The sequence below is a fragment of the Polychytrium aggregatum genome (genome assembly GCF_025602895.1).
Source record: "Polychytrium aggregatum strain JEL109 chromosome Unknown BJ171scaffold_9, whole genome shotgun sequence".
Classification (NCBI taxonomy): Eukaryota; Fungi; Chytridiomycota; class Chytridiomycetes; order Polychytriales; genus Polychytrium; species Polychytrium aggregatum.
In genome coordinates, this window is record NW_026516211.1 from 647,892 (window position 1) to 674,782 (window position 26,891).

General features: G+C 57.8%; 8 protein-coding genes across 8 annotated transcripts; 3 read left to right on the forward strand and 5 right to left on the reverse strand.

Annotated features, from left to right (window-relative positions):
* Window positions 1-577: 577 nt before the first annotated feature.
* On the reverse strand, window positions 578-2,172 carry BJ171DRAFT_456850 (profilin). The gene is made up of 4 exons (XM_053108329.1): window positions 1,960-2,172; window positions 1,296-1,433; window positions 968-1,099; window positions 578-745 (listed from the first exon to the last, which is right to left on the reverse strand). Exons 1-4 carry the CDS (start codon window positions 2,068-2,070, stop codon window positions 743-745), a joined length of 384 nt encoding a protein of 127 aa, XP_052969068.1. The 5' UTR covers window positions 2,071-2,172; the 3' UTR covers window positions 578-742.
* An 895-nt stretch (window positions 2,173-3,067) lies between these two features.
* BJ171DRAFT_558120 (Mo25-like protein) lies at window positions 3,068-5,361 on the reverse strand (the record flags this gene model as incomplete). Its single annotated transcript, XM_053113131.1, has 9 exons — window positions 3,068-3,250; window positions 3,426-3,569; window positions 3,690-3,755; window positions 3,939-3,965; window positions 4,158-4,326; window positions 4,459-4,577; window positions 4,719-4,822; window positions 4,984-5,044; window positions 5,263-5,361. 9 exons carry the CDS (start codon window positions 5,359-5,361, stop codon window positions 3,068-3,070), a joined length of 972 nt encoding a protein of 323 aa, XP_052969069.1.
* A 1,015-nt stretch (window positions 5,362-6,376) lies between these two features.
* On the forward strand, window positions 6,377-9,771 carry BJ171DRAFT_439900 (uncharacterized protein). The gene is made up of 7 exons (XM_053108039.1): window positions 6,377-6,757; window positions 7,018-7,108; window positions 7,289-7,482; window positions 7,613-7,985; window positions 8,128-8,492; window positions 8,626-8,921; window positions 9,074-9,771. Exons 1-7 carry the CDS (start codon window positions 6,684-6,686, stop codon window positions 9,373-9,375), a joined length of 1,695 nt encoding a protein of 564 aa, XP_052969070.1. The 5' UTR covers window positions 6,377-6,683; the 3' UTR covers window positions 9,376-9,771.
* Window positions 9,772-10,124: 353 nt separating this feature from the next.
* BJ171DRAFT_566343 (uncharacterized protein) lies at window positions 10,125-13,270 on the reverse strand. Its single transcript, XM_053113401.1, has 5 exons — window positions 12,297-13,270; window positions 12,028-12,106; window positions 11,661-11,842; window positions 11,302-11,511; window positions 10,125-11,069 (listed from the first exon to the last, which is right to left on the reverse strand). The coding sequence occupies exons 1-5, from the start codon at window positions 13,057-13,059 to the stop codon at window positions 10,243-10,245; spliced, it is 2,061 nt and encodes a 686-aa protein (XP_052969071.1). The 5' UTR covers window positions 13,060-13,270; the 3' UTR covers window positions 10,125-10,242.
* Window positions 13,271-13,453: 183 nt separating this feature from the next.
* Window positions 13,454-16,281, forward strand: BJ171DRAFT_566344 (uncharacterized protein). Its single transcript, XM_053113402.1, has 5 exons — window positions 13,454-13,504; window positions 13,636-13,882; window positions 14,151-15,537; window positions 15,761-15,829; window positions 16,034-16,281. The coding sequence occupies exons 2-5, from the start codon at window positions 13,696-13,698 to the stop codon at window positions 16,125-16,127; spliced, it is 1,737 nt and encodes a 578-aa protein (XP_052969072.1). The 5' UTR covers window positions 13,454-13,504; window positions 13,636-13,695; the 3' UTR covers window positions 16,128-16,281.
* Window positions 16,282-17,116: 835 nt separating this feature from the next.
* On the forward strand, window positions 17,117-23,040 carry BJ171DRAFT_579348 (uncharacterized protein; the record flags this gene model as incomplete). The annotated part of the gene is made up of 7 exons (XM_053113962.1): window positions 17,117-17,461; window positions 17,729-17,899; window positions 18,077-18,316; window positions 18,571-20,484; window positions 20,682-20,912; window positions 21,016-21,768; window positions 21,976-23,040. 7 exons carry the CDS (start codon window positions 17,117-17,119, stop codon window positions 23,038-23,040), a joined length of 4,719 nt encoding a protein of 1,572 aa, XP_052969073.1.
* A 353-nt stretch (window positions 23,041-23,393) lies between these two features.
* On the reverse strand, window positions 23,394-24,924 carry BJ171DRAFT_495397 (uncharacterized protein). The gene is made up of 6 exons (XM_053110116.1): window positions 24,613-24,924; window positions 24,397-24,438; window positions 24,211-24,276; window positions 24,040-24,078; window positions 23,875-23,931; window positions 23,394-23,746 (listed from the first exon to the last, which is right to left on the reverse strand). The coding sequence occupies exons 1-6, from the start codon at window positions 24,853-24,855 to the stop codon at window positions 23,513-23,515; spliced, it is 681 nt and encodes a 226-aa protein (XP_052969074.1). The 5' UTR covers window positions 24,856-24,924; the 3' UTR covers window positions 23,394-23,512.
* Window positions 24,923-26,833, reverse strand: BJ171DRAFT_495401 (Alpha/Beta hydrolase protein). The gene is made up of 4 exons (XM_053110117.1): window positions 26,630-26,833; window positions 26,157-26,400; window positions 25,739-26,005; window positions 24,923-25,599 (listed from the first exon to the last, which is right to left on the reverse strand). Exons 1-4 carry the CDS (start codon window positions 26,780-26,782, stop codon window positions 25,046-25,048), a joined length of 1,218 nt encoding a protein of 405 aa, XP_052969075.1. The 5' UTR covers window positions 26,783-26,833; the 3' UTR covers window positions 24,923-25,045.
* Between the last annotated feature and the right edge of the window lie 58 nt (window positions 26,834-26,891).

Below are 26,891 nucleotides of genomic sequence, written 5' to 3' on the forward strand. Positions count from 1 at the left end.
GCGCGAGCGTCTGCCCCGGTTCCCCCGCAGGGACAGGCGGGAAAGCCCGGGATATCGCTCTCTGCATCTGTTGGTCCAATGGGCGATGCGCCGGGTCTGCTGTCGCTCCGTCCAGCCCGCGCTTGGCTGCCGCAATCACTCCAGCGAACAAGTGGTGCGGCTCGGCTGATATCCAACGTTGCTATGGCTGTCGTCGTCGCTGTTGCCAAAACCTTCACTTGGGGCAGTGGCTCGTGCTTCGCGCAAGAGCCCGACGTGTGGGATCGACAGCAGGATCGACAGCAGGATCGACATGGGAAATCGACAAACTCCCACGGATGGTCTGCTCTCTTTCCGCTCGAGAACCGCAGCCCACCACCACCACCAAGCTCTGCAAAATACTCCCCCGCATCGCGATGTAAACGTCTTGCGAAAGGCGACTTTGGTGTACCCGTTGATCGTCACCCACGGTGATTGACAGGTATTCAAGTGCATGTTCTCCAGCCAGGACGGAACCCAATCGCACGATTGAGATTGTGCGGCTCAAAGACCATCTTGATGCCCGTTACAGCACTCAGTTGGAGCGGACGCTATTCCGTTTTTGTTTAGCAAACTGTATTGGGAGTATGGAACATTGTCGGAACTACGTGCTGGCTCTGTCCCAGGCAGTGCCGAGGGAACCAGAGTCGGCACATCTTTGGGGAAAGACAGCAGGCATGGAGAGTAGGCAAAGGAAAGAGATTCGGTGTTCCGCCAGGGTGATTTACTGGCCGCGCCAAAGCATGGCACAAGAGAGTCGCCGGGACCGGGACGGAGATCGCGAAACAACGGGCGAGGAAGGCATGAAGGTGTAAGAATGTGCCGTTTGCGGAAACACCGACTCGTCCGAAACCCTGCATATGATAAAGCACTGGGGCGCTCGCATGCTGGAACGACAGCGCGGCCGCAACAGCCACAGGACGCTCGCAGGCAACAGGATGATACTCACGTAGCTGACGCTGATGAGATAGTCACCAAGAGACTCGACGACCTTGTTGGCCTCTCCGGGCTGGATGGGCTCATCGTAGACGCCGATGAGGATGGCCTGCTTGGTTTTTACGGCAACAATGCCGCTGTTGCCCTGGATGAGGAATGTCGCACGAGGAGCAAGTCAGTCCAAGATCCCCCCCACCAACACATTGGTGCCAACATGGTGTGATCCGCCAGCGCAACGGGTGCGCAGAGGATCGTTTCAACAGACAGCCACGACAGGGGCCCGCCTGCCCGCCCGCCCGCATCAATCCAGGCAGAGCGCCATCGGCGTCGTTGGTGTTTACCTTCTTGGCGTAGAGCGATCGGTCATCGACAACGCGAAGGACAATGTACTTGACGTCGTTGACGAGGAGACCGTTGGCACGGACCTCCGAGGGGTCCTGGTAGGCCTTGAGGATGGCCTTGACCTCGTTGAGGTGGACCTGTTTGAAAGCACATCGAATTAGGGCATGTGGGCTACAGGCGCGGTGGACGAAGCAGCGCATGACTCTGGCAGCCCTTCCGGACGAGCGAGCGCACGTCGAGGTCGGAAGGCGTGCGCTGCTGGCCAAGGACGAAAGGTCCAGGACTGCGTCGGACGGAACCGCCGCCTTAGCCCCAAGCAGCAGCGAAAGCAAATAGGGCAATTCCTTCGCACCAAACTGGCAAGCATTCCCCCCCCCCTCTACGAAAAAATGCGGTATCAACCACACAAAATCAACGACACTCGATATACGCCAGTCCAGGTGCGTCCTCGTCAGCCCCGCAAGCCGATACAACGACTCGGCCTTTCCGAGTCAGCCACCTCGCGGTCCCCAATCGCCTCCGGACGTGTGCAGGCCATCATATTGAAGGCAAGTCTGGCACAAAACAAGTCCATTTGAGGCGAGCGGCTATTCCTCTCCTTTTCGCTCCCTCTCTCTCTCTCCGCTGTCCGTGGGCAGCAGAGACAGCCCGGGGCAAACTTACGCTGAAGCCGGGGGAGGTGGCCCAGACAGAGCCGTCGTGGCCATGGATGGCGCCGCGGGAGATCTTGCCGGTGCCAACCATGTTGGTGTCGACGTAAGTTTGCCAGCTCATGTTGATAGTGGTGCGGAGGAGACGGAGGAGGACGGGTTGGACAGACGCGAGGAGCGAGATTGCAGGAAGCCTGGGCCGATGGAGGGGAAAAAGACAAACGAGAGATTCCGCGAGGCCTTTTGTCGCGGGGAGCGACCCTGGCTCGAAACGAAGCGCGGACTCGGCGGCTGGAGCCGGCTCGAGCCAGACGCAGTGGCTTGCTTGGCCCATTGTGTTTGGTTTGGTTTGGCTTGGGCTCGGGCGAGAAGCTGTCCCGCAACCCCTCCTCGGCTGGGCAACGGCAGCACCGGCCCTCGCCACAGCTGGTGCTGCCCGCCAGAACTGGCTCTGTCACTGGATGCCCACCTTGGCTCTGACTCTGCAATGCAGCGACGGCTCTGATCGACTGCTCCGTGCCAGAATAGGCGCTGCAGCGAGAGCAGTTGCCCACTGCCGAGGCCCTCGGCGAGAAACCTGCCCCGACGCGCAGCACCGCGCCTTCCTTTCTGGGCGAATCGGGCACCAGCAGCCACCAAGTCTGTCTCCACCCCCGATCGTGGTTTGCAATCGGGGCGGCAGCTCTATCGTGCGTCCAAGGGCATGGCTTGGGGGCTGTGATGCGGAGGACGGTGTTGATGCAGCTCACCGCATGGCCGTTCTTCCCGAGAGTTGATGTCCAAGCGATCACGGTGCTCGTATATTGGCCTCACGAAAGCTGTAATTTTTCTAGACGGGTGGTGCGCACACAGACTGCAAGAACGTCAGAGTTTGCGGAGGAAATCCAAAAGGGAAGGGAGAGACTACATTGCAAGCAAGCAACGGGGTGTCCGGATAGCTTTGGTCAATCGCATACGGCCAGGAGGGGAGTCAGGGTGATCAGGGCCGCAGATGGGGCACCCTCTTATAACTCTGAGATCTGACGGATGAGGAACGCCTTCTCGTCGTTGAATTGCTCGTCGTCTGCGAAGGCGACAGAGTTGTTCCGGTCCGGGCCGACACCGCAAGCGGAGGCCCGGAATCAAGATGTCAGCCGTCTGCTCTGCGGCTGCATGCTCATGGCCGCAATCGCTTTGCCCGATCCTCGGACAGCCCTACCTGTGCGGTCGTTGTGGAAGTTGCTCAAGAATGTAACCAGCTTGTCTTTGTTCCGTTCAAGGATGTCGAGGATGGCCTTGGGCTTCCTGGGGTTTGCCACAAACACCTAGAGAGCCATAGCGTGAAGCGACAGACTCGTCAGTGTCTACGCATCGAGGTGGCGAGTATCGGAGGCGGCACGCGCATTCACTCGGATCCTCCAGGTGGGAGTCCGGATAGGAGTCCGGATGGGAGTCCGGATGGGATTCCATATGGGATTCCAGGCTCCTTTCTCGGCATACCTTGAACACATGGAAGGCCTCAAATTGGATGTTGCGGCTGCGGTCGCGCAGAAAGTTCATCATAAGCTTGAGATTGTCGCCATCGGATATGTACCGCGTCATGATCTGGAAGTTGGATCGATCTAGTAGCAGCTCGCCGAGCAACTGCGAGAGCCACAGTTCGTGTCAGGGCTCTGGCCGGATCACAATGCCGATGGGCCAGACAACGCCACTCTTCCGGAGTGGATCTCATCGAGGCCTGTGGTCTCCGGGCACAGAACCAACCTTCAGGGACTGGCGTTTGGTGACGTAGTTGTTTGAGTTGAGCAGGAGCGTGTAGCTGCTAAAAAACTGTTCGGGTTGGCCGGTAAAACAAGAGTGATTTTGGTTGTTAGTTCCATCGCTCGCAGCGCTGATGCATCAGCAGGGCAGCAACGGGGCAGATGGGACGGCGACACCATGTTGTTCAGTCAAGGACGGCCCTCCTCGTCAAGTACTTGCCCGGTCATAATTTTCTTCTATGAATCTGGCAACCAATGTCTTGTGCTTGGTAAGAAGGTCCTGTTTCAGCGCCGGCAGCAAGGCAGCGTAAGGAAACCCATTCAGCCGGCGTGAACGAGTAAAGCAAACAAGTTGCTTATGCGGATCGGACCGGCTCGGTGGCTACCGAGAGGCTGGGTGAGCGGCACATGGGCATAGACATGTGCACAAGCACTAACGATCACGAGGCGATACGGCGAGGTAGGAGTGTACCTTGAAGGATGCAAATGCGTCCGACGACACATCAAAGGTCGGGAACTCCACATATGTGAAAAAGAGCCAAAACTGTTCGCTGAGCAAGACCTTCTCGGCCAGAGTCTCATGGCGCAAGCACTCTCTCAGAATGATGCCGCAGTTGAGCGCTATCTCGTGGTTCTCGTATCTGGTTGAGCACAGAGCAGAAATGATGAGCTCCTGGGCAGGGATACGTGCCGCTCTCGTCCTAGAGTGGGAATACTAATGGACGGTCCCCATCCGACGCCCTGATCGCACAGCCAGGGCTTCGAGGCATTACCCGCTGACTAGTGTCCGCAGAATAACGGGCTTTGCAGCAATATGATCAACGGTCGGCAGCCGGGTGCTGATCTGGCGACGCAGGAGGTTGTTGAAGATTTGGGCAACGTCCTTCTTGGCCTGGTGGTTGATGGCAACGGGGATCAGCAGCGACAGCGATCAAACTGGAGCCACGGCCTATCCAGGGGCGTTGGGCTGCGTGGCTGGCGGCGGCATGCGAGGCGGATGCGAGGCGGATGCGAGGCGAATGCGCTTTCCTACCTCGAACTCGAACTTTGCAATGTTTTGGATCAGCAATGTGAGCATGTCGTTGTTGTGGAGCTCCTGTGCGAGCTGCGTCACCTGCTCGGCAATCGGCTCGCTCTCTAACCCGATAGGAAGGAGTTCGAAGAGAACGGCAGATTAGCTGGATGATCGATACGGGCGAGAGGTCTCGGGCCGAGCCCGTCCGCATCTGCCGACGACGATGGGCAACAGGGACCCGCAACCGAGAAACAGACGGGGCCAAGTTGCACCGATCCAGTACCTCCATCGCCGTAGAGCACGATCTTCATGTTGAGGAGGCCCCTTGAGATTTCCTCGTTCCACTGGATGCACGGGCCAAAGATGGCCGCAATCGTACCGGCAAGGAGATCAACATGGAGTGAGTAGAGATCGACAGCAGGACCTGGCAGATCGACAGTAAGCGCCACCAGAGGGACGGCTTTCACGATATTGCTGGCGCCGGCCGCAACAGCGCCAGGATCGACCATGCCAGCCGCTTCCAGCACGGGCAGCACCAGGAGCAAGGGCGGCTGATTTCTACCTTGCCGCGATCTCCAGCATTCATCTTGGCGATGGCCTCCTTGGTGGAGCGGACAAGCTCACTGGGCGTTCGAGTACGGTTTCGGAACAAAAACGACATGATGGATCAATCGGTCCGGCTTGGAATGAGAAGCTTGACAGGGGGTGCCGGGAAGCAGGGGCCGTATTGCAGGGGGTGTGGTCTGGGATGCCTGGAGCAAAGATACACTTGAGGCTTCAGCACCAGCCAGGATAGCGATGCGCTTTGGTCGGGCGAGAGACGAAGAGGGTCGAGCAAGGAAGGCCGGGCCGGTGTCTGGCAGGCGCTGGCCGGGTTGATCGCGGATGGGCTGGAGAGGCGAGAGGGCAAAGAAGCAGGAAGCCGAGGACGGAAAGAGGGAGGGGTTTGGAGACGCGGACGCCTGTTGTGCTGGGGCGGCTGCGTCCAAGACCGACCCGGACAGCATCGGCCGCCAGGAGGTCCAGGGCCGACGAGGACGGCCGAAGACCAGCCGGCCAGCCAGCCAGCCAGCGAGTCAGTGCCCGATGAACCAGCGATGGCAGATCATATGGCTGGACGGGCTGGACATGATCGGCGGGCAAGCGGACGGGCAAAGCGGACGGGCAAAGCGGACGGCTGCTCTCGGGATGTCCGGCTCGAGATTGTCTCTTCAGCAACGACGGTGATATTCGGGCACTGCAGTTGCAGTTTAAGTGATTTTGGTTGACTGTGGCGACGCCCCAAACATTCTCGACGTCGTCAAGCACAGTCAAAACGGAACGATCGACAGATACATCAGCGCCAAGGCAGTTGTTAAAACAGACCAAAGGCGGTCTCGTTCGGGTCACCATCGACTGCCAAGGTGGTCACCATCGACTGCCAAGGTGGTCACCATCGAATGCCAAGGTGGTTGTGGGATGATTCCATGGGCTGCTTGGTCCAACACTTGGCGTCGGTGTTGGTTGGCCAAGTCTTGAACTGTCCTGGGCATTCACCAATCAGCAGCCATCCACGATCCCCCTCGCCATGATGGTGCCGAGCGAGGCCCCAGAGCAGCCTCTGCCAGGGTGGCTACATCCTGGCCAGCCCCACCTGGCCCGCCCCACGCGGCCTGCCCCACAAGCCAATGCTCCATATCCGGCATCCGCTCGCCTTTGCTGCCTTCATGTACCGGCCGGCCATCCCGTCCCAAGCAATGCCCCACCCTAACCATCTTTGCTATAGAGCTCGCAGCCCCCTCTTGGAGGCGCACCGCAAGGAGCGGTGGGCGCGTTTGTCCTCACACATGCCCCCTGCCTCCCGCGCCAAGGAATGCCGGGCCGGCCTCGGGCAGTATATATTCCAGTCCTCGTCCTCCTCCAGATCGACCTGCACCCATCGCCTCGGCTTCCATCTCTCGGCTTCCATCTCTCGGCCTCCGCCCACTTTCCCGCTCACTGACCATGCTCTCCGCCACCGACTCTGCCTCTGTCCAGCTCCGGGCACTCCAGGACGACATCGCCAACCATGCTTTGAAGTAGGTGGTCCCAACCGGCATCTTGGCAGGTCGCTTAACGGACCGCTGCCACCCGGTCTCGCCGTCGCCGGGAGACATCCTCGACGCAGGAGGGGGAGGGAATGCTCGAGTAGCGCCACCCTGCTGCCCTGGCAATCCGGTTTCCACTATAGCCTTTTGCCTTGACAATTCTGCTGCCATCGTCGCCCTCGTCCCATGCGCATCCCCATGTCTCATGGTTGTTGTGAACTGCATGCTCACCAAGCCGCTCTTTCCGCCAGGTTGTTGCCCGTGGAGGCCGGTATCTTTGGCGTGAACCCCCATCCCGACGAAATCTTCAACGACAGCGTTGAGAACAGCGAAAACCACAAGGTATCTCACTCGCACACCGTCTTGGTTATCCGTCGGCGCCTCTCCTTCAGTGCGTGCAGGGCCCGTGGTCGCTGGCAGCGTGGGTCAGCCGATGCGCTACGGCCCACCCATCAGATCGCTGGAGGCTTCCAGCTGCACAAATATCGCATCTGGGCCGCTCAACATTGTCTCTCCTGCCAGGCTTTCCTCATTGCGGCCTCCGAGCGTGCCGAGAAGATTGACCAGGAAGCTCTTTCCGAGACCGAGAAGGTCGAATACCTCTTTATCGTCGAGGCCATCAAGCAGGAGCAGGTCATCTTTGACCAGTACCTGTACGAACTCCCGGCCTCCCACATGCACGGCAACATTCCCATGCTGCAGATGGTGCTCACCCAGTAAGTCGCCACCGTCCTCTGGGATTGCCCCCGCATCGGCGCAAGCCAGCCGCTGGACATGTCTGCTGGCCAACATCCTGGGTCCACAGAGCCTGCGCCCTTACCGTTGCTGGTCTGATTTTGCTGGTAGGTACTCGCCCCTGAACACCAAGGAGGATCTTGCCAACTATGAGAAGCGTCTCCGCAAGATCAACGCTCGCTTTGACGACACCATCTCCGGCTTCCGCAGCGGAATCGACAAGAAGGTCACCCTTCCTGTCGAGTCGGTCGAGCTCCTGATCAAGAGCTGCCGCATGCAGATTGTCGAGGACCCTCGCGACTCTGCTTTTAACGTGGCTGCCAAAGTCGAGAGCCTCCTCGACGGCGACAAGGATTTCTTCATCGGAGCCATCGAGGAGTCCGTCATCCCTGCCTACAAGAAGCTCCTCGACTTTTTCGAGAACGAGTATCTGCCCCATGCTCGCACTACCCCGGGCCTCTATGGCCTCCCTGGATATGAAAAGGTAAGCCTGCCCCCCCCCTCTTCTAGCTGCGACCTTGGCAGGCCGTCACAGTCGGTTTGATTCGCCACTTGGACAGAATGCTGTTGGCTACAATGTGACCGTTGCGAGTGCCTCATACTGACCACCCAACAACTCTCCTCAGGCCTACAACGCTTATGTCAAGCAGCATACGTCGCTGGATCTGACCGGCGAGGAGATCCACGAGATCGGTCTGAAGGAAGTCGAGCGAATCGCCAAGCTTATGGAGGAGGCCAAGTCCAAGGTCTTTGACGGCACCCTGGCCGAGTTCCGTGCGGCTCTCTACGACCGCGAACAGTTCCCCCAGGCCTTCTTCGAGAACCTCGACGCCGTCATCCCCCACTACCAGAACGTCCTGAAAGATATCAACTCCAGAATGGAGCCCCTCTTCGACCAGCTGCCCAAGTTTGAGTGCAACATCGTGGCTATCCCTAAGACCATGGAAGGCAGCATGCCTCTTGCCATCTACATGCCTGGCACTCCCACCACGTAAGTTATAGCAATCCGTGTCTGGCTGATGCGATAGCCACGAGCAACGCCGGGCTTATGCCGAGGAGCACCGCCGAGTTGACATTGAGGGGCATCGCTGAGCTCGATTCTGACCCGCCTCGCTGCTCTCCAGCCCTGGCCGCTTCTGTGCCAACCTTTCGCTGCACAAGACCAAGCCCAACATTGTCGCCAATGCTCTCACCCTGCACGAAGCCACCCCGGGCCACCACCACCAGATTTCGCTTGCCTTCGAGGACGAGTCGACTCATCTTGTGAAGAAGATCTTCATGTGCACCGCCTTTGCCGAGGGCTGGGGCTTGTACTCGGAGTACCTTGGCGAGGAGATGGGAATGTACACCGACCCGCTTCAGTACTACGGTCGTTTGGAGGTTGAGATGCAGCGCGCCCTGCGACTGGTTGTCGATACTGGTGAGTTTTCCGTCGCTTGATTGCCGCTTGATTGCCGCTTGATTGCCGCTTGATTGCCGCTTGATTGCCGCGAGCACGACTCCGTGGCGACCAGGGGGGCTCTCCGACACGGGTCTCACCGCAATGCTGACGATGCATTCCCTCTGTCACAGGACTGCACGCCAAGGGCTGGTCGTTTGACAAGTGTGTGGCCCTCATGCAGGAGCACCTCTCTCTCCCCGTCGAGGAGATCGTCACCGAAGTCAAGCGCTACTGTGTCATCCCCGGTCAGGCCCTGGCCTACAAGATGGGCGAGCTCAAGATCAAGGAGCTGCGCGAGTACGCCACCGCTGAGCTGGGCGATCAGTTTGACGTTCGCCAGTTCCACCGTGTCATCTTGACGGGCGGAAGCGTTCCTCTCATGGCCCTCGACCGCAACATTCGCGCCTGGGTTGCCCGCGTCAAGGCCCAGTAGAGGCGCTTTGCAGCAAGCGGTCTGTTGTGCAAGATTCCCGTGGTTTATTTTATTTTTCTCGCTGTCACCAGCCGTCTATCAATGTCAGCCAGCCGTCTATCAATGCCAGTCAGTCGTCTATCAATGTCTGTCAGCGGTTTCCGCCGTCGTTACTTTGCTTTTGCTTCTTCCGTCCTGTTCATATCACACCTGTATGCTTGACACATGAACAAACGGGACACCACACCCGCTTCCATGAACATGTGGTATGCGTCTAACGATGCCATAAGCAATAAAGTGATCAACTTTGGCAACCTCCGAGTGAAGAAGACCTCCCCTTGTCCTGTCGCCAAGACGCATCGCCAAAGGCAGTGAATTCTGCTCGTGGACACACTGAAGATGGAAGCAACTTTTCTCGGGCTATGAATGAGAGCGTAGCACCACATCACAGAATGGCCATGTCCATTCTGTGATGGTATTGGATAACAAACTATTCGGCCAATGACCAACACCTGGGTTTCCCGTTTTCTATTGTACTTGCTATATGACAAGGCCATCGCCATCTGCAGTTTACTCGTTCTTAATTATGCCCAAAGTTGTCCAAAGTTGTCGAGTGCAATGCCCAAGCAGAGGGTGCACGGATTGTCGTGGCTGTTTCTGGTTATGTCATGTCAATGTTCTGCCCAACTCCAGCGATACCTCTCGCGGCGACACCTCTCGCGGCGACACCTCTCGCGGCGACGCCCTCCGGTAGCAGCCTGGCCAAAGGACAATGACTATGGGCATGTGTATTCATGAGGAGGCCAGGGTCTCAGCCATTCGAGCGCACGCTCGGCAACCATGCTGCAGGTCTCCAGTGCAATCGCATGGAGGCAGGATCTGCAGCGTCTACTGCCATCGCTCCTGATTGAACCACCGCTCACAGGCTGTTTGAATCAGCCGGTTGCTCCAGACAAGCTCAGCACCCTCGCGGCTGAACATGGACATGGGGTCGTCCAGGGGAACGCTATCGTCATCGTCATCGTCATCTTGGTCCTCAAGGCGATCGAACTCGTGATGGCGGTCGTGGTTCATGGCCTGGCCATCCACCCCATGCCTTGGATGGCGGTCGATATCAGTGGCATCGTTGAAATCGCTGTCGTTGTCGTTGTCGTTGTCGTTGCCATTGTCGTTGTCGTTGTCGTCGGACTGCTCGGTTGACTCTTGGGCAGGATCATCGAGTACGACCTGGTACACAGGCCGCTGGACGCGCCCTTCGCTGTTGATAACTTCCTCCCAAGCACTTGCCCCGCTGACCGAGTCCATCCCCCAGGCCAGGGCTTCCTTGTGGAGCTTGATCCAGCTTTGTTCCATCTGGGTGCGCTTCTCGGCTTTGCGACGACCGCCTTGAAGCTTGCGCCGCTGTTCGCCGGAGACATTATTCGGCTGGCCAGTCGTGGTCGGGACCTGGCTGGACGGCGATCGGGACGCCAGGGGCTTGGACTTTTTGACCCGCCATTTGAGCCAGTTGAGCTCGACAAGGACCTCGACCATGGCCAGGCGCCCACCGTCGAGAGTCTTGACCGGGAGGGTGCCCCCACGCATCATCGTGTCAAGAATGACATTGCGGAGCTCGCTTTCAGGATCGTGATAAGTCGCCGCTCGTCCGGCGAAGAGCCCCGCGGCACTTTGCTCAACCATCGCCAAGAGGTCTTGCTCGCGACCGGAAATATACTCTGGCAGTATGAAGATGGAAGTGGGGTCAGATCACAGAATGGTCAGAATGGCCAGAATGGCCAGATAACAGAGTGGCAGAGCGGGGTATAGCGTGTATGTGCGCCTGTGTGCCTGTCAGTGCGCATATGCAAGCGAGTTCAGACAGGCAGGCAGAGCGCGAGCTCGATCAGACAAGTAGAGCACTGGCTTATCAAGAAGGGTATACAGCAGTCGAGTCCCCTGCCGTCGTACCATGCAGAGGTCTTTCCGCCTTGATATAGCGCTTGAGCTCCAGGAGATTGCTTCCGAAAGTATCGACAAAGAGCTGAGCAAGCTCGGGGGTGAATTCGAGATGAGGCTCCGGCATGATCGCGTTGACGCTGTCAACCAAGTACTCCGCCATGTAGGTGTCGTCGATTGATGTCAAGGTCCTCAGCTTCAAACGAAAATCGTACCCAGGAACTGCGGCAGCCGAGCGATCCAGCCATCGAATCCAGAGCCAATTAGCATCTACAGCTCGCTGCAGATCCCTCACTCTTGAGGCAAAATCGCATGCACGTTGAAAAAGCCAAAAATGGAGGGGGGGGGAGAGGAGTCATGAGAGCACTCACTCTTCTCTTTGATTGTCCGAAAAACAGTCTTGCTCGAGGAACACAAAAGAACTTGGATTGAGCCTCCAGTGACGCACTCCATGAGCCACTGCAGCCCCACTTCAATATGGGCATAGTCCTCGTGGAGAGGCTGCTCATCCGCAAAGAGGATTTGAAGATCGTCGACGCAGATCAGGGGCGTCCTGATGACAAGGTGGCAGGTGCCGAACGGGTATCAGCAATCGGCTTGCAGCATGGACTCGGATCATCCAAGACAAACGCCACACCCTGAGCGCTGCATCATAGAGATGTGATCGCATGGAAGGCATCACATAAAAGGACCGCCCCAACGAGCAAGTCGAGTGTTGCGCCACCCAGAATGACTCACCGGTTATTGTCGGCCAGGAACTTGAGCGTCTTTTCCAAAAGACCGACGGATTCGGCGGGCGAGGACTGGAGCTCTGGGTCTGGAAAATCATGCGGGCGATCAAAGTCAGCACGACGGTGGTAGATGACCGCATTCGCAGGCGTCGGTAGGAAGGAGCTGATACCGCCGCCAAAAGCATCGTGGTGCTCACGGGGTTACAGCAGTACAACGTCGCAGCAGCACAGCGTTCTGATTTAGGTCCAAGTCATAGCCCCGTGTCGCATCCTTACCATATCCAAGAGCTGACAGGATCGCCGAATGCAGCGACGGCCGCTGTGAAGGGCGGGTATCTTCATCCGAGGTGGATGCCGAAGGCAGCCGGCGGTTCAGGCTCAGGTAGACCGCCACCTGACGGGACTTGTTGAGGTCAGCCACAAGGTATTCCAGTGCCAGACCCTTTCCGACTCCACTGGGCCCCTCAAGCAGAACTGGCGAGCCTTGGCAGGACGGGTCGGTCAGGGCGAGGCGCATCTGGCTCACAAGATGGTCGAGCTGGGGCTGGAAGGTCGGGAGCTGGAACATGTCCAGTTCGTCGCCGTGGATCTCCTTCAGGTCTGGTTCCAGATTCGTGAGCATGCTGTTGAGCGTCAGCAGTAGGTCCGGTGCCTGCGCTGGATGGGCTTGCAGGAACGAGTGGAGGACCGCGGGAGGGATACCAAGCCTCTGCTGAACAAGAGCCTGGACAGCCTTGAGATTTGCTGAAGCCCTGTCAGGAGTCTTGGCATTCAGGGAAGTGGTATGGGCATCCCTTTCGAGGGCTGCCTCCGGGTCGTGCTTGGAGCCAGGTGTGGTGCTGCTCTTGGCCGAGGATGTGATTCGCTCTTTGTCCTTGAACCGCAGCGTCGTCGTCGTGGTGGACCGATGGGAGTGGTTGGCGCCCCAGTACATTGAGAATCCAATAAACAGCAGCGCCACGGTCACGATGTAGGGAACATACTGGCTTCCGTTCGAGCCTAGCCGGATCTTGAACGGCAATCCAGCGGAGCGAGGCATCGATGTCGACAGAGACGAACTGGCAAGGTGGGAGGGTAGTTGTCGAGTACCGTCGGGCCGGCCAGCTCGGTGGGGAGGGTGGAGGTTGCTTGCGATGCGGGTCCAAGTGTCGAACGATATGACCACGGTCTGCCTGGGTGAGTCCGCCTGGGGGATGGTGCCTCGTGGATGGGGCCCGGCCTCTGAGCGACGACGGCAGCGGGGAGCGTGGACGAACAGACCACAGAAGAAGCGCAAGTGAGGCCGAGCATGAGACGAGAAAAAAGCCAGGAGCGACGCACTCGATCCGCACTCGATCCGCACTCGGGCCACGCTCGATCCGCACTCGATCCGGACTGGGTCGCGCCGACCAAAGCAAGGATCTCGGCTGCTGCAGGCTTTCTCCGAATCTTGAGCACCCAGCCGACCCGGACACTCGTCTGCGCTCTGGACGACCGAGCCCAAGGTGAGTGCGGCCGCAAGCTCACGGCTGTTGGGACAATAGGCCCATGGCGATGCAGCAGCGAGCCGATGAGAAAAACCGAGCCAGCATGGAAGCCGGGCCGACTTGGTGTCGCCCATTCTCACGTCTCCCAGGCTCCCCAGGCCACCGTCATCCGCTGCCGTTCCAGAAACGAGCATTCGAAATCTGCCGCCATGTCGAGCTTTGAAGAGTTGATGAGGGAGGCCCGGCGAAATAACCTCGAAGAGGAGCGGAAGTGCAAGCAGCTGCTGGCTGAAATCGCCGAGAGGAAGCGGAAACAGGAGGAAGATGAACAGCGTCGGAAAGCTGCGCTCGAGGATGCAAAGAAGGCTGCACTGAGGCTGCCAAGTACCATTGAAGGTATCTACCGTCACAATGCCTGCACATCATACAGGACAGCTAGTTTTTTTTTTTTGGTTCACCCTTTAATCGCTGATGACCCTGGTGCCCGGACACGAGCGCTGAACGCTGCTGGAGGTCTCGACGGCCCGACCCTCGCGGCTCCGTGGCGGTCCTGAGGTGCCATTCAATCTGAGGAGACAGAGTGTGTTTATGCTGAGGTATGAATAGCAGTTGCTAATCCCCGACATGCCTATCTTCTGCATGTGTGGCTGATCTTTGCTGCAAGCTGTGCGATCGGCCCCATCCCCCGGGTCCGCAACGCAATCGGCTACGCTTTCGAGAGGGTCGAATTCGCCATCGCTGAAACAGGCATCGGACCGCAAGCCCAGGTCGGAGCCAACACCTCGACGAGACGATCTCGCATCAAGGAGGCCACAGCCGACAGATTTTGCCAAGGGTGGCTCCAGCTCGGGCGCCCAGCTATCGCAGCCAGGCGGCCGCCCTCGGGACCAGTATCATCGGAGAGAGGAACGAGGCGACACTAGCAATAAGATCGAGGCTCGATCTGATGGCCGACATTCGGAACGAGACCGAGACCGAGACCGACTCATAGGACGGGCGGCTCACCCCAATCGAACCGCTGGCCCAGGCCGTTTCCAAAGGGACGAGGTCGGTGTTGGCAGCCGGTCTTCTGAAGGTGTCCGGAAACCCGACCCGCAAGCAAGCGACCGCACCCATCGCCCGCTTTCACCTGAGCGCCAGCATGCCTCTGGTCGAAGCGACAGCCACAGACCCCGCGATCCTAGGGCCATAGACCCCCGTCGAGGGTCGGACCGAAACACCTCGTCATTGCCACAGCGAGCCGGCGATGCCCGCGGGAGCTCGGTTCCGAAGCCAGCGGCTGCTCGACCACCTCCGCCGGCGCGATCCAGGACCCATACCCCGATTGCTCTCAAGGGCGGACTCAAGAAAGGGCCTGTAGGAGATTTCATTCCCCTGAATCAGAACAAGCGGGACACACGGACGCTGGAAGAAATCCAGGATGAGATGCTGAAACGAAAGCAAGCCAAGACTGGCGAAGACCAGTTGACAGCGCGGGAACGACAGCGCCAGGAGCGGGAACGCGAGCGCGAAAGAATCGAGAAACTCAAGCGAGAACGCATAGAGGAGCGACAGCGCCTGCTCAAGGAAAAGATCAGCCGAGACAACGGTGAGTCAAAGTCCGATGCCGATTCAGCGAGTCCCGACAGGGTCAAGTCGCACTATGACAAGGATCCCGACCGAGCCAAAGCCAGTCATCGAGCCGATCGGCACTCCCAGGAACGCGGCCGAGCCGACGAGCGACCCTCTGAAAAGCACGGCTCAAGATCGCGCGACGGCCATGACGGACTCGACACCAAGCGAAGGTCCGAGACCGGAATGCGACACAAGCCCGGTTCACAAGGACGGCCGGGCGACCGGTACAAAGACACCGACAGCGACGATGATCGGGCCTATGCAAAGAAAAAGCGATCAAGCTCCTTGAGCGACGATGACGATGATCGGTACGGCAGAGCTCGTGCTCGGGATCGGAACCAAAAGCGATACAAAACAATCGATGAAATGGACCCGGATGAAATCGAAGGCAACACTTCCAGCATAATCTTCAATATGTTTAGATATAACCCGCACAGGTACACGATGATACTTGGAGGACGACGGGTGGAGATGGCGTGGCTGGCTGCGGCTGCCGTCTTGCTTCTGCCTTTACCTGTCGCAAACGGCACGGGTTTTGGACAGCATGGACAGCATGGACTATATGGACTATATGGACTATATGGACTATATGGACTATATGGACTATATGGATCATACTGACGCTGTAACGCACGCGCCTGTCGCTGACGCAACTCATAGGTATGCTGACGACGACATCGATGACATGGAAGTTGGCGCCACCGATATCTTCAAGGAGGAACGCCGGAGGTGGGATGCTTTAAACATTGACGCTCTCCTTGATTGCACTTCCTCCGAGGCGCTGCTGAGCATCAGCATGCTATGTATCAAATGGTGTCGACGACCACCGTAGTCTAACTGCGACTACTTTCTTCTTCTTGATGCTGCTGCTGTTGTTGTTGCTGCCTCATTTCGACTCTGGTTCTGCGTGACTCGCTGCTCCGGCCGCAATAGCGCAAAAATTGCCAAGCGCGAAGATGAGCTTGAGGAACAGCGCGAAATGGAACGGCTGGAAAGAATCAAGAAACAGCGCCGTTCCGGATACTAGGCCACCTTGCGCGAGCGGACGTGGCGAATATTGCGGCACGCGTGGACGAGGGGCGACAGTGTTGCTGGGAGTGCATGTCATTGGCGCCGATGTAATCTGAGCGCACCGATATCATTGCTTGAACAATCCGAATGGACCTCCTCTCCTTCTGCAAGCCGCCTGCGCACAGGAATATCGCTTTTGGGTCCGCAACACCGCCATGGGATCTGTGCGCCAGGCTCTGGGTGGTGGCTGTGGCGATTGGGTGGGCGCATCTGATTGGCCGGTGAAAGGGCGCGCTGGCTGAGCCCCGCCCCCTGCGAGCCCTTGCCCCGGCTGACGTAAGCGGCGCCAGTTGCCTTTCTGGGCCTGCACCCCCCCGAAAATGCAAGATCCCCCCGGAATCTCGCCAGGATTTCCCTCTCTCCTGCTGTTCCGCTCCACCGACCTTTGCAGAACGGCCCTCATTTTCCTTCCCCTTCCCTTCCCCCCCTTTTTTTCTCCTTCGACGATCCGTCGCTCGCCGCCGATCTCTCGTCGATCCCATATCATCAATCACCTTGTATTAAGCCGATATTGAACCAAGTGATTCGTTTGCGACAAGCCGAGGTACCGACTCATGGCGCCGGGCTGCACGTCCACACCAGCGCCGTTCCGGCCAAGCTCCGTCCTCAAACTTTCCGCTGCAACTTGCCTGGGCGCAGGGAGGGGAAGAGCGCCGTTCGGCTCGCCGTGTTTGAGTCGCCTTGGGCCAGACGCTGCTGGACCGGCTGGTCGAGCCCTTGTGCTGTGGAGCATCATGGCATCATCTTGACCACGACACGATCGAAACGATCAACGAGACCACGTACTAATTCTCAGCCTCGGTCTTCTGTGTAAATCGCTGTGTTTCCTCCTCTCTCTCCGGGTGCCCCAACGGACTCGGCGCTCACCATCAAGTCACTACCTTCCCCGCAGCCGATTTACCCTTGCTTCCCGGACAATCTCTATCCTGCTCAACCCCCAGAACCATGGCTGAACCCTCGCTTCTGACCCAGCTCCAGAACCAACTCCATCCCGATCACCAGGATACCATCTACGGTAATCCCGAGGTGGAGGCTGTTGTCGTTGAGAATAATGTGGCTGTCGAAGAGACCCTCGATCCTGTCGTCGAGACTCCTGCTCCCGCCGCTACTTCCCGAACTGGCCAAATCGATCTTGCAAACGACGACCTCTTCCCCGCCCTTCCGGCTCCGTCTGCTCCTCGCCAGCCTCTTGTTGCCTGGGGCGCTGCTGCTGGTAGCAAAGTCACGGCTAAGCCTTTGCTCAAGTCCAACACCGTTACCGAGAGACTGGAGGTTCCCGTTCAGATTCAGGTAAGCGTTTATCCTCATTTCATGGGCTGTTTGCGTGGAGGTTGTTTGATGGGTTTTCAGTGCGTCTGGGGTATCTGTCTTGCCAGGGCGACTCTGGTCCGCGTTTTTCGGTGGCGAACACTCTAGCCCAGGTCTTTCGAGTTTAGCTGTGGCGTACGCAGCCCCTCGTCTTTGATTCTATTTGTGCACGACCAACGCGGCCCGGCTCTGGATCGTCCGCATGTTTTAATCAAGTCGTTTGTCGATGCATCCGACTGAAACCACCAGGGCCAGCCGGAGAAGGGCTCAGCCAATATTCTCAAGCAGATCATCAGCCGCCACAAAGTCAAGATCGAGACCCTGACAAGAAAGGATCGTACTTTGACCTACGCTGTTACTGGAAAGCCTGAGGACACCAAAAACGCCATCAAGGATATCCGCGCCCAACTGACCCTGCCTGTATGTACCTTGAGGCCTTTGGTCCGAGTACAGGCCCTCTCGTCTTGCCAGAGCCGTTGCTGCCCTGCCGTGGATTGACAACGTCTCGGGACACGAGTCACTGGAACAACAGCGAGACCTCGCTGGGCTAAACGGCATACCGCTCTCCGCACCACCGCCGCATGTGGCTCCCAACAGGTCGATGAGCAGGTGTGGATTCCTGGCAGCGTTCGTCCCCACCTTGTTGGCAAGGGTGGATCGAACCTCAAGGCCCTGATCAGTCGCACCAGCACCCGAATCAACATTCCCCGCCAGGCCGAGAAGACGGAGGAGCAATATGGCACCGAAGAGGACATCGAGCAGCTGGTCACCATCACCGGCGACTACTGGGGTGTCCAGCAGGCTAAAGTTGAGATTCAGGAGCTCGTTGCCCAGAAGGTACGCATCCAGCTGTCGCTTGCCCTGAGTTACTCGCACTGACGAGCGAATGCCCTGTATCGGCAGCGACGGCCCTGGGCCACGCAGTGCTTCCTTTTTTTATGCAAAGCGCTGATGCACTGCTCTAGCCGGGTTAATTTTTTATCCCTGTTGCTCTCTGCCATCCTCACAAACTTCATCTGACCTGCTTTTTTGCTTTCACTGTCCCCATCATCCACTATCACGATCGCATCTTTTACCGCTGCGCGTCTCAGACCAGCAAGCTCGCTGTCCGTGTGAACGTCGAACGGTCCTTCATTCCCTTGATTGCCGGCCCCAACAACTCCCAGGTCAAGCAGATCGAGTCCGAAACGGGCGTTCGTGTTCATATCCCGCCCCCGGTCCCCTCGCCCGAAAAGAACTCCAACGAAATCCTGATCGTGGGCGAGAAGGCTGGTGTCAAGGACGCTGAGCAGCGAGTCCTGGCCATTTACGAGGACCTCAAGAAGAACACCATCACCATCTCCGTTCCCATTCCCAAGCGCCAGCACCGCTTCATCATCGGACCTAAAGGCTCTGTTCTTCAGGAGATTCTCGAAAAGACCGGGTGCTCCATCGAGGTTCCTTCTTCCTCGGAAGACAATGAGAACGTTACTGTCCGCGGATCTACTAGCGCTGTCAGTGTTGCCTTGGCCGTCGTTTTCGAGAAGGCGCAGTCCAAGATCATTGAAGAAATCGACGTTGCCAAGCTCATTGCCAAGGATACCAACGTCGCCTTTTTCCTGCGCTATCTGTACACCAAGGAGCGTCAGGTCCTGAAAAACATCGAGTCTGCCCACAACGCCACCATCATTCAGCTTGCGCGCGACGGTGCTCACATCCCTGTGCTCGAAGTCCAGGCCACCAACAAGCTGGACTCGGACCAGGCCGTCAGCGAGCTCACCCAGTGGCTGAAGACTGCCGGTGCTGAGCTCTTCCTCAGCTCTGTTGAGATTCCTCGCGGGCTCCACAAGTTCATCATCGGAAAAGGTGGGGCCGGCATTCAGAAAATCAAGTCCAAGGGCGAATACGATGGCCGCCTTGTCGACATTGTGGTGCCCAGCGAAGCTGATGACAGCGACGACGTCATCTTGGTGGTTCGTCGCAAGGCACCGGCCAGCCAGAGCCCCAAGGATCTGGCTGCTGTCCAGGTGGAGGCTTATGGGCTGGCCGAGCGAATCAAGAACGACTTGATCTCGGTTGCCTCGACTCTGGCCGATCTTGTGACCCTCAATATCCACATCGATACCAAGTTTCATGGGCGCCTTATTGGATCGCAGGGCACTGCTCTGAAAGAGCTCCTTGCCCCTTACGACAATGCTGTTTCGGTCAAGTTCCCCCAGCCCCCCTCTGGCAAGGACAAGACCGAGCCCAGCAAGAAGGACAAGGCCGAGTCTGTCGATCCCACCCTCATTGTGATCAAGGGTCCCAAGAAGGAGGCGGCCGAAGTCGTCGACAAGATCAACAAGCTGGTCAGCGAGTTCAAGCATATCCAAGTCATGAACTCGTTCTCGGAGGTCGTCAAGGTCCCCAAGGGCCTCGCACGTCGTGTTCTCGGCCATCAGGGCGGCGCACAATCTGCGTGGGTCGTTCGCACCCTCAAGGAGGCCGTTGCCCAGGTTGGCCATCCCGACCGCGAGCAGACCAAGCTGTTGGAGACCCTCAACTCCACCATGCTCAATGTCCGTATCGAGATCGAAGAGGCAGGCAGTGACGACATTATCACTGTGTTCGGCCCCAAGAATGTCGTGAGCGCCGCCAAGGATGCTATCAAGGCCCGGGCGACCAAGGTGGCCGATACCATTCAGGTGGACTTTGATCTATTCGAGGAAATCTCCCGCGACGCCAGATCTGTCCTGTCCGAGTTTGGCGATGAGCTCAAGCGCAAGATTCTCCGCCGCGTCATTGGCAAGGAGGGCAAGGTCGTGCGCCGTATTAGCGACCAGTATAATGTCATTATTCGTTTTGCTGGCGGCAGAAAGAGGGGTGCCAAGAAGGTCGAGGATGCCGAGGAAGCCGAAGATGTCGCCACCGAAGAAGCTGTCCAGGATGATGAGCCGCAGACCCCCACCGGACAGGTCTCGATCAAGGGCGACAAAGCCGATGTTGCCGGCGCCAAGAAAGAGATCCTTGATCTGGTTGAGCACGAGGTAGGCTCCTGCCCGGGACGCCAGCGACAACTCAAGCCTGGGTCACAACCGAGCGAGCATTGCAGCCTCACCCGCAGCCTATTGTTGGGCTTTGCTCGTTCTGGGCATAGAGACTGGCCGCATATGTCTCTCGGTGCCTGTTTCATGTCCACGCCACTAAATCTCTGACTCTAACTGCCAAACTGCCTCGCCCTCAGATCCTGAACTCGTATGTGGTCATCTTTGATGTTCCCAAGGCATGCCTGCCTCGCATCCTCGGCCGCCAAGGCGCCACCGTGAACAAGCTCAAGGAAGATCTCAGCCTCCACATCGAATTTACCGACAAGGAAATCTCTGAGAGCGAGATCGTCATCGAGATTCTGATCGAAGGCACCCGCCAAAACTGCCAGACTGCCAAGGACAGCATGCTGGGAGTTGTCGACGAAATGGTAAATGTCATTGTGCCACCTCGCCCCGCTCGCAATCTTCTATGGGGTTTGCTACTGAGCATCGGCGACTAACGTGAGTCGGTCTGCTGCACAAACGAACCAGGTCAATGTCAAAAGCATCGAGCTGGCTATTCCCCAGTACCTGCACAAGAGCATCATTGGTCAGGCTGGCACCAAGATTCGCAAGGTGATCGACGACTTTGGTGGCCCCGACAAGGTCCGAGTGCGCTTCCCCCGGGCTGGAGAGACCTCGTCGGACCAGAACACCATTTCGGTGACAGCCCACGTGTCCATTGTGGACCAAGTTGTCGCGCAGATTCAGAAGCTCGCTCAGGAAGCTATCGTCGGCGAGGGCCAGACCAACGGCGGTATTGTTGAAGCCCTCAAGAGCAACGACTACTCGGCCGAGGCCGTGGTGGACATTCCCAAGTCTGAATCGAACGCTGTGCTTGGTCGCAACCACGAGGGCCTCAAGGATGCCATGAAGAAATACCATGTTATGATCTGGGTTCTCGATGAGAACCGCGAAGAGCATACCGTGCAGCTGAAGATTGCCTCTGGAAACGAGGCCAACGTCAATGCTGCAGCGGACTTCCTTCGGGCCAAAATCCGTGTCTCGCAGCGTGTCCCCGTTCCCTCCAAGATTCTGGATGCCATCAAGGAGGGAAACGACACCGAGGCGCAAGCTCTTCAAGAATGTGTCAAGAAGCTCCGTGGCGAGCAGGTCTTTGGTAGCGCTGTCGAGGTTGGCGGCGGTGCCTTGAAGGGCAGTGCTGGTGGCTTTGTCTTGATTCGCGGAGACAATGCCGCTGTCGAGAAGGCTGTGGCTGTCGTTACCGCAGCCCTTGCAAAGCTGGTACGTACGCGATGACTTGGCTCAAGTGAACTGGACCCCCTCGAGCGTTTTGGTCGGCGTCCGATTTGCCGTCACGCATTAGGGAGGGCCATCCCTCCTTGCGTTTGCGCTTTCTTTGCCTCTGGCTCGCCACTGTGCCGTGTATTGCTGCTCTCTGCATCACCCCTGCACCATCTGCTTGTCTAATTTGCATATTGATTCCGTCAGGCCAAGGCTGATGCCAGCGAGCGAATCGACGTTGAGCCCGAGCTCTTCCCTCATATCATTGGCCGGGCCGGAACCACCATCACCCGCATCCGCACTGAGACCGGTGCTCAGGTCGAGGTCATCCGCAATCCCCAGGGCCCCAACTTTGTGATGATCCGAGGTAGTGCCGAGTCAAGCAAAAAGGCCGCTGCCGAAATCCACAGGATCGTCAGTGAACAGGCGCAGCACAGGGCCTTGGATGCCAAGCGCAGAGCGGAGCAGGAGGCCAAGGCCCAGATCCGCGCCGGCCCGGCCCGTATCGACGACGATGTCAACGACGAGGCCTCATCAACCGGCACCCCTAGTGGCGCCCGAGTCGTTCCCGGGTACAGCAAGGCTAGCGCTGCCAAGCACTCGAAGCAAGTCACTTCGATTCATTCGGCCCTCGAGAGCCAGCAGCCCGACAGCTTCTATCGCACTGCGGCTGTTTCTGCCTCCAAGGGTTCCGAGTGGCAGAATGTCAAGACCAAGAAGCCCAAGAAGACTGCCGAAGAAGAGGCCAGCCAGGCCGTGGAGTCCGTTGCTACGCCCGCACCCGCCGTCCCTGGCGCTAGTGGTGAGACCACCCAGCCCAAGAACAAGAAGAAGAAGAAGAAGGCTCAGAGCAACGGCACCACTGCCGCGGCCGAGGAGGAGGCCGCTGACGCCTCCATTGAGGCACCTGCTGTCGAGTCGTCCCCTGAGCTTGCCCTTGAGCCCGCTGTCCCGGAGACGGTGTTGCCCACTGCTTCTGGTGCTGTGTCTGCAGCTGCAAAATTGCCTCATTCGTTCCAGGACGACATCTATGAAGAGCCCGCGCCCGTCGAGGACGAGTGGCAGACCGTTCCAAGCACAAAGAAGGGCAAGGCTACTGGCAACGCTACTGGCAACGCTACTGGCAACGCCACCGCCGCTGCTGCTGCTGTCGACGCTGCTTCGGAGTCTGTCGATGGCGAGACCACGAGCGCCAAGAAGAAGAAGAACAAGAAGAAGAAGAAGAAGACCAGCGAGGACCAAGTCGCCATGCCCGGGGATGAAGATGAGTGAATGATCACACAAGCGTGCGAACAAACGAACATGCAGCTCCTTAATGCTGGAGGAGGTTGCAAAGTTAGGGTGCTCACAACCCAAAGGGGACACCCGTTCCTGAGCGCGGATGGTAACTTTTTTTCTGGGTCCTGAATACATGCCCATCCACCCACCGTGACCAAACGGCGTGTTCAAGCGGTGCGATCGCCATGGAGATGATATGCCGGCAGCCCAACCCGGCAACTAGGTTTGGACGTTTCCGGTCACTTCATCCAGATCTCCACTGTGCGTGTCCATCCACAGCTATGTCTGAGGAACAAAAAAAAAAAAACGAATTGCACCAGATCCAGCACAGCCGCTGGATGCGAAAGTTGATGGCCAGCGGCGCCCTCGAACCCACCGAATCGGCTGTATTCAGGATCAAAAATGATTTCTGTGGACTGTCGCATTTGGCGAGCGTCATGCAGCATCATCCGGATTGTGGTCACTCCTAGACATTGTGGTACTCGTGAATGGAGAGGCGGGCGCGATCGCCCTTGGAGTTGATGAGCAGCCACTCTTTGAGCTCGTTACGGATCTTTGCATTTTTGGGCTGGTCCTTCTTCTTGCCTCGTGCTTGCGCGGCTGTCTGGGCAGGGCCGGTGCCTTCAGGGCGAGTGATATCGCTGCTGAAGAGATATGGAAGCAGGAGCGGCATCATCATGTTCTCGGTGCAAAGCAACACCTGACAGGAGGAGCACGGTGCCAGTGCAGGGTGAGCGGTGTGGGATGGCTCGGCGAGGACAAGCTGCAACCCGATGTGCTCTGGTACAGCCGAAGCTCTCTGTGAGGAGTTTACGACAGGCGACGTACGTTCACATAGAAGAAATCCGCCTTGTGGGGATAGGGAATCGCCTCGGAAACCAGAATCTAAAAAGCAAGGGCTCATAGCGTTGATGTGATGGCTTTGGCGCTATCCGGGTTGATGACAGGCCAAGAATGAAATGCGATCGCATACCCGGCCCTCCTCCTTTCTACCTGCTTTACGCGTTTCTCAAAGTCGAATGCTGTCAACGCCTGGTCGATGGGAGGGGTGTTTCCAGAGATCGTGAGTCGGGATCGTACCAGAGTTTCTCGCCCACTTGGCTCTCCAGACTTCCTTTCCAGCGGCCCCGCGAATATGATCAAGCGCCGGGCCTGCGTCCTTACCTCGATACGATTGATCAGAATCTGGTGCTTATGCTCATCTTGAGGAACAATGCCAAAGTTCTTGACCTGCGCCAACCCAGTCCAGCAGAAACGGTGAGCACGGCTGTGGTCGACAGAAAAGATCGTTACCGAGCATCAGCGCAAACCGCACGGCGCTCACGATGCTGCGACCCGAGGGAATCTGACCGATATGATCAAGGGCTTGATTCCTTGCTCTCTCAGGCGGCTCTGCAACAATGATCGTGTTTGCCATCGATCGTGGCGACGGGTTCAAGTGGACCAGGCAGGATTTCGATTAGGATGGGGCCAAGAGCGATATCGACGCCTCGTATTTGTTGATAAGCCCCGATACGATGCGATTGCCGCCATCTCGCCATATCGCCATCTCGCCTGAAAGCCTACCGCTTCCAGCTGGACTTGGGTCTCGCACCACGACTTGGCCTCGGAATCGACTTCGTATCCCAACGCATCAATGATCTCTTGCTCAGCAGTGTCGCTGACTCCCGAGGCGCTCTTGGCCGACATTTTGCTTTCGGAGGGACACTTTCGGCGAGATCGGGTGAGCGATCGGGATCTGAGTTTGGACTTCAGTTGCACGAAAAAAGGGCTCCCGCTCGGATCTTGGTATTGGCCCTGATCGACCATCCGCCCGACGGGTCGTTGGAGTGCACAGGCCCTTGTGCCTCTGCGAAATGCGAAATATGAGTACTCATTGTGGATGATGTGGTGTGTATTATGGGGCCACATTTGCGAACGCTATAGAAAAGTCTACAAAGATTCAGCGGTAATCGGGTCGAGTTTCAAGTTGAGGAATCAGATACATGGCCAGGCCGGCTCAAAGTGACAACGACTGCTCAACAAGCCAAACCAGAGTCGAGGAAAATGCTCGCTTGCTCTTCTTCTTGCCAGGGCCGGCAGGCAGAGTCGCAAACAAAAATGGAAAGTCATGAGGCATGTCGTCACCCACAATCTCGTGGACCGGGTACGGCAGAGGAGGGGTGCTCCGATGGCATCGCCGCAAGAACTCTTCGATTTGAGGGGCAAAGAGCTCTCCTGTGCCATAGCACACCGAGAGTCCCTTCAATGGAGCAAGTACGGCAGAGTAGTCCTCCATGTATAGAGGCGAGACAAGCGGGGAGAGAGGATCGATCTCCTGCTTGATTCCGGCGTTTCCTGTGTACTCGTCAGCCCATTCGTGAACAATAGCCGGGTTCAAGTAGTCGCTTGTGTCGGCAAGGCGGTGCTGAACGGCTTCGGGTGTGAATTTTCCCGAAAGATCGACCCACGGCGAGAACAGCACTGCTGCAAATGGACGGACGGATACATGTTCCATTGCCGAGAGCTTCTGAAGAAATGCCAGAGTGAGGTTGCCCCCGGCCGATTCTCCGCCTGTCAGCAATGTTGGAGCAAAGCAAGCAATCAGATTCCAGTTGCCCCAGGTCTGCCTCGGTTGCTTGGTTGCTTGGCTGTTTGTATGTTTGGCTGTTTGGCTACATAGCCCCGTTTTGAACATGGCAAAGCGACTTACCAACGAGGATATGCTTTGCTCCGACCGTCTCCGTGAGCCATCGATACACGGCTCTGGCGAAATCGATCTGAGTGGGATAGCGATACTCAGGGGCCAGGGGATACTCCATCGAAAATATCACCAGCTTCTTCGGACGGGCTTGGCGGCCCAGGTGTTGGCGCGGAACGAGTGTTTGGTTCGACCGCTTCGAGAGATGGTTGAAGTCGTTGGCGAACTTGCCAAAGACATGGGCAAATAAAGAGACATTTCCAACTCCATATCCGCCACCTAAGGCACGGGAGAGTGGATTCGATAAGTTCATGAACAGAACAGCAAATCGATGGTGATGGGATCAAGGGCGAGACTGTCTGGTGGCACTCTGCGGATATGGGATCCTGGACTGTCGGCACCCCGGGGGACAACGACGCCGACTACTGACCGTGTGCCCACATCATCACAATCACATCATCCCATGAGCACTGCGAATCGGGAGGAAATTGTCCATTTTGGTCCGGCAGCGTTGCCGGATCGCCTATCCATGCCCCTTGGATCGAGTGGATGTGAGGCATCTCAGGGTCATAAACGGGGATGCTCACGGATTTGAAGCCGTAGCCGTTGTAGGCTGCGATGGAGCGGTCCTGAGAGAGCTTGATGATCGAGCGGACCGTGGATGCATTGGTGTCCTGGTGCACATGCGGGAGACAGCAGGTTTAGCGCCGAGGAGAGGTAGGTACGGCCGCCCGCACACTGGAGCCACCGATGCGACAGGGCCCAACAGCAACTCCGCATAGAGGGCAAATGGTAACGCAGCCAACGGCCTGTGAAATTTCAAAGAGGAATACGACTGCGAGCCGTGCAGGGATGTAGAGGGATGAGCTCGTTGTTCGCAAAGGTAGCCGCTGGATTACGAACCTTGGACACATGCCTCAGGGTCGCAACGGTGATTTCCTCTGCAAACGACCACGACGAGGGGAACGAGTGCGGCTGGTTCATCAGGGTGCGGGCGGCGTAGTACGGGCCGTACCCGGCGGCAAAGAGCGAGGCGCTCAGCAGTCCCCTAGGCATGCTCGTGTGCCGGTGTGCCGCCGGTGTGCTGCTGCTGCTGCTGCTGGCGGTGGTGGTGGTGTATCTTGCTTCAACGAGCTCGGTGGTGATTTTGAGAAGCGAGCTGCTT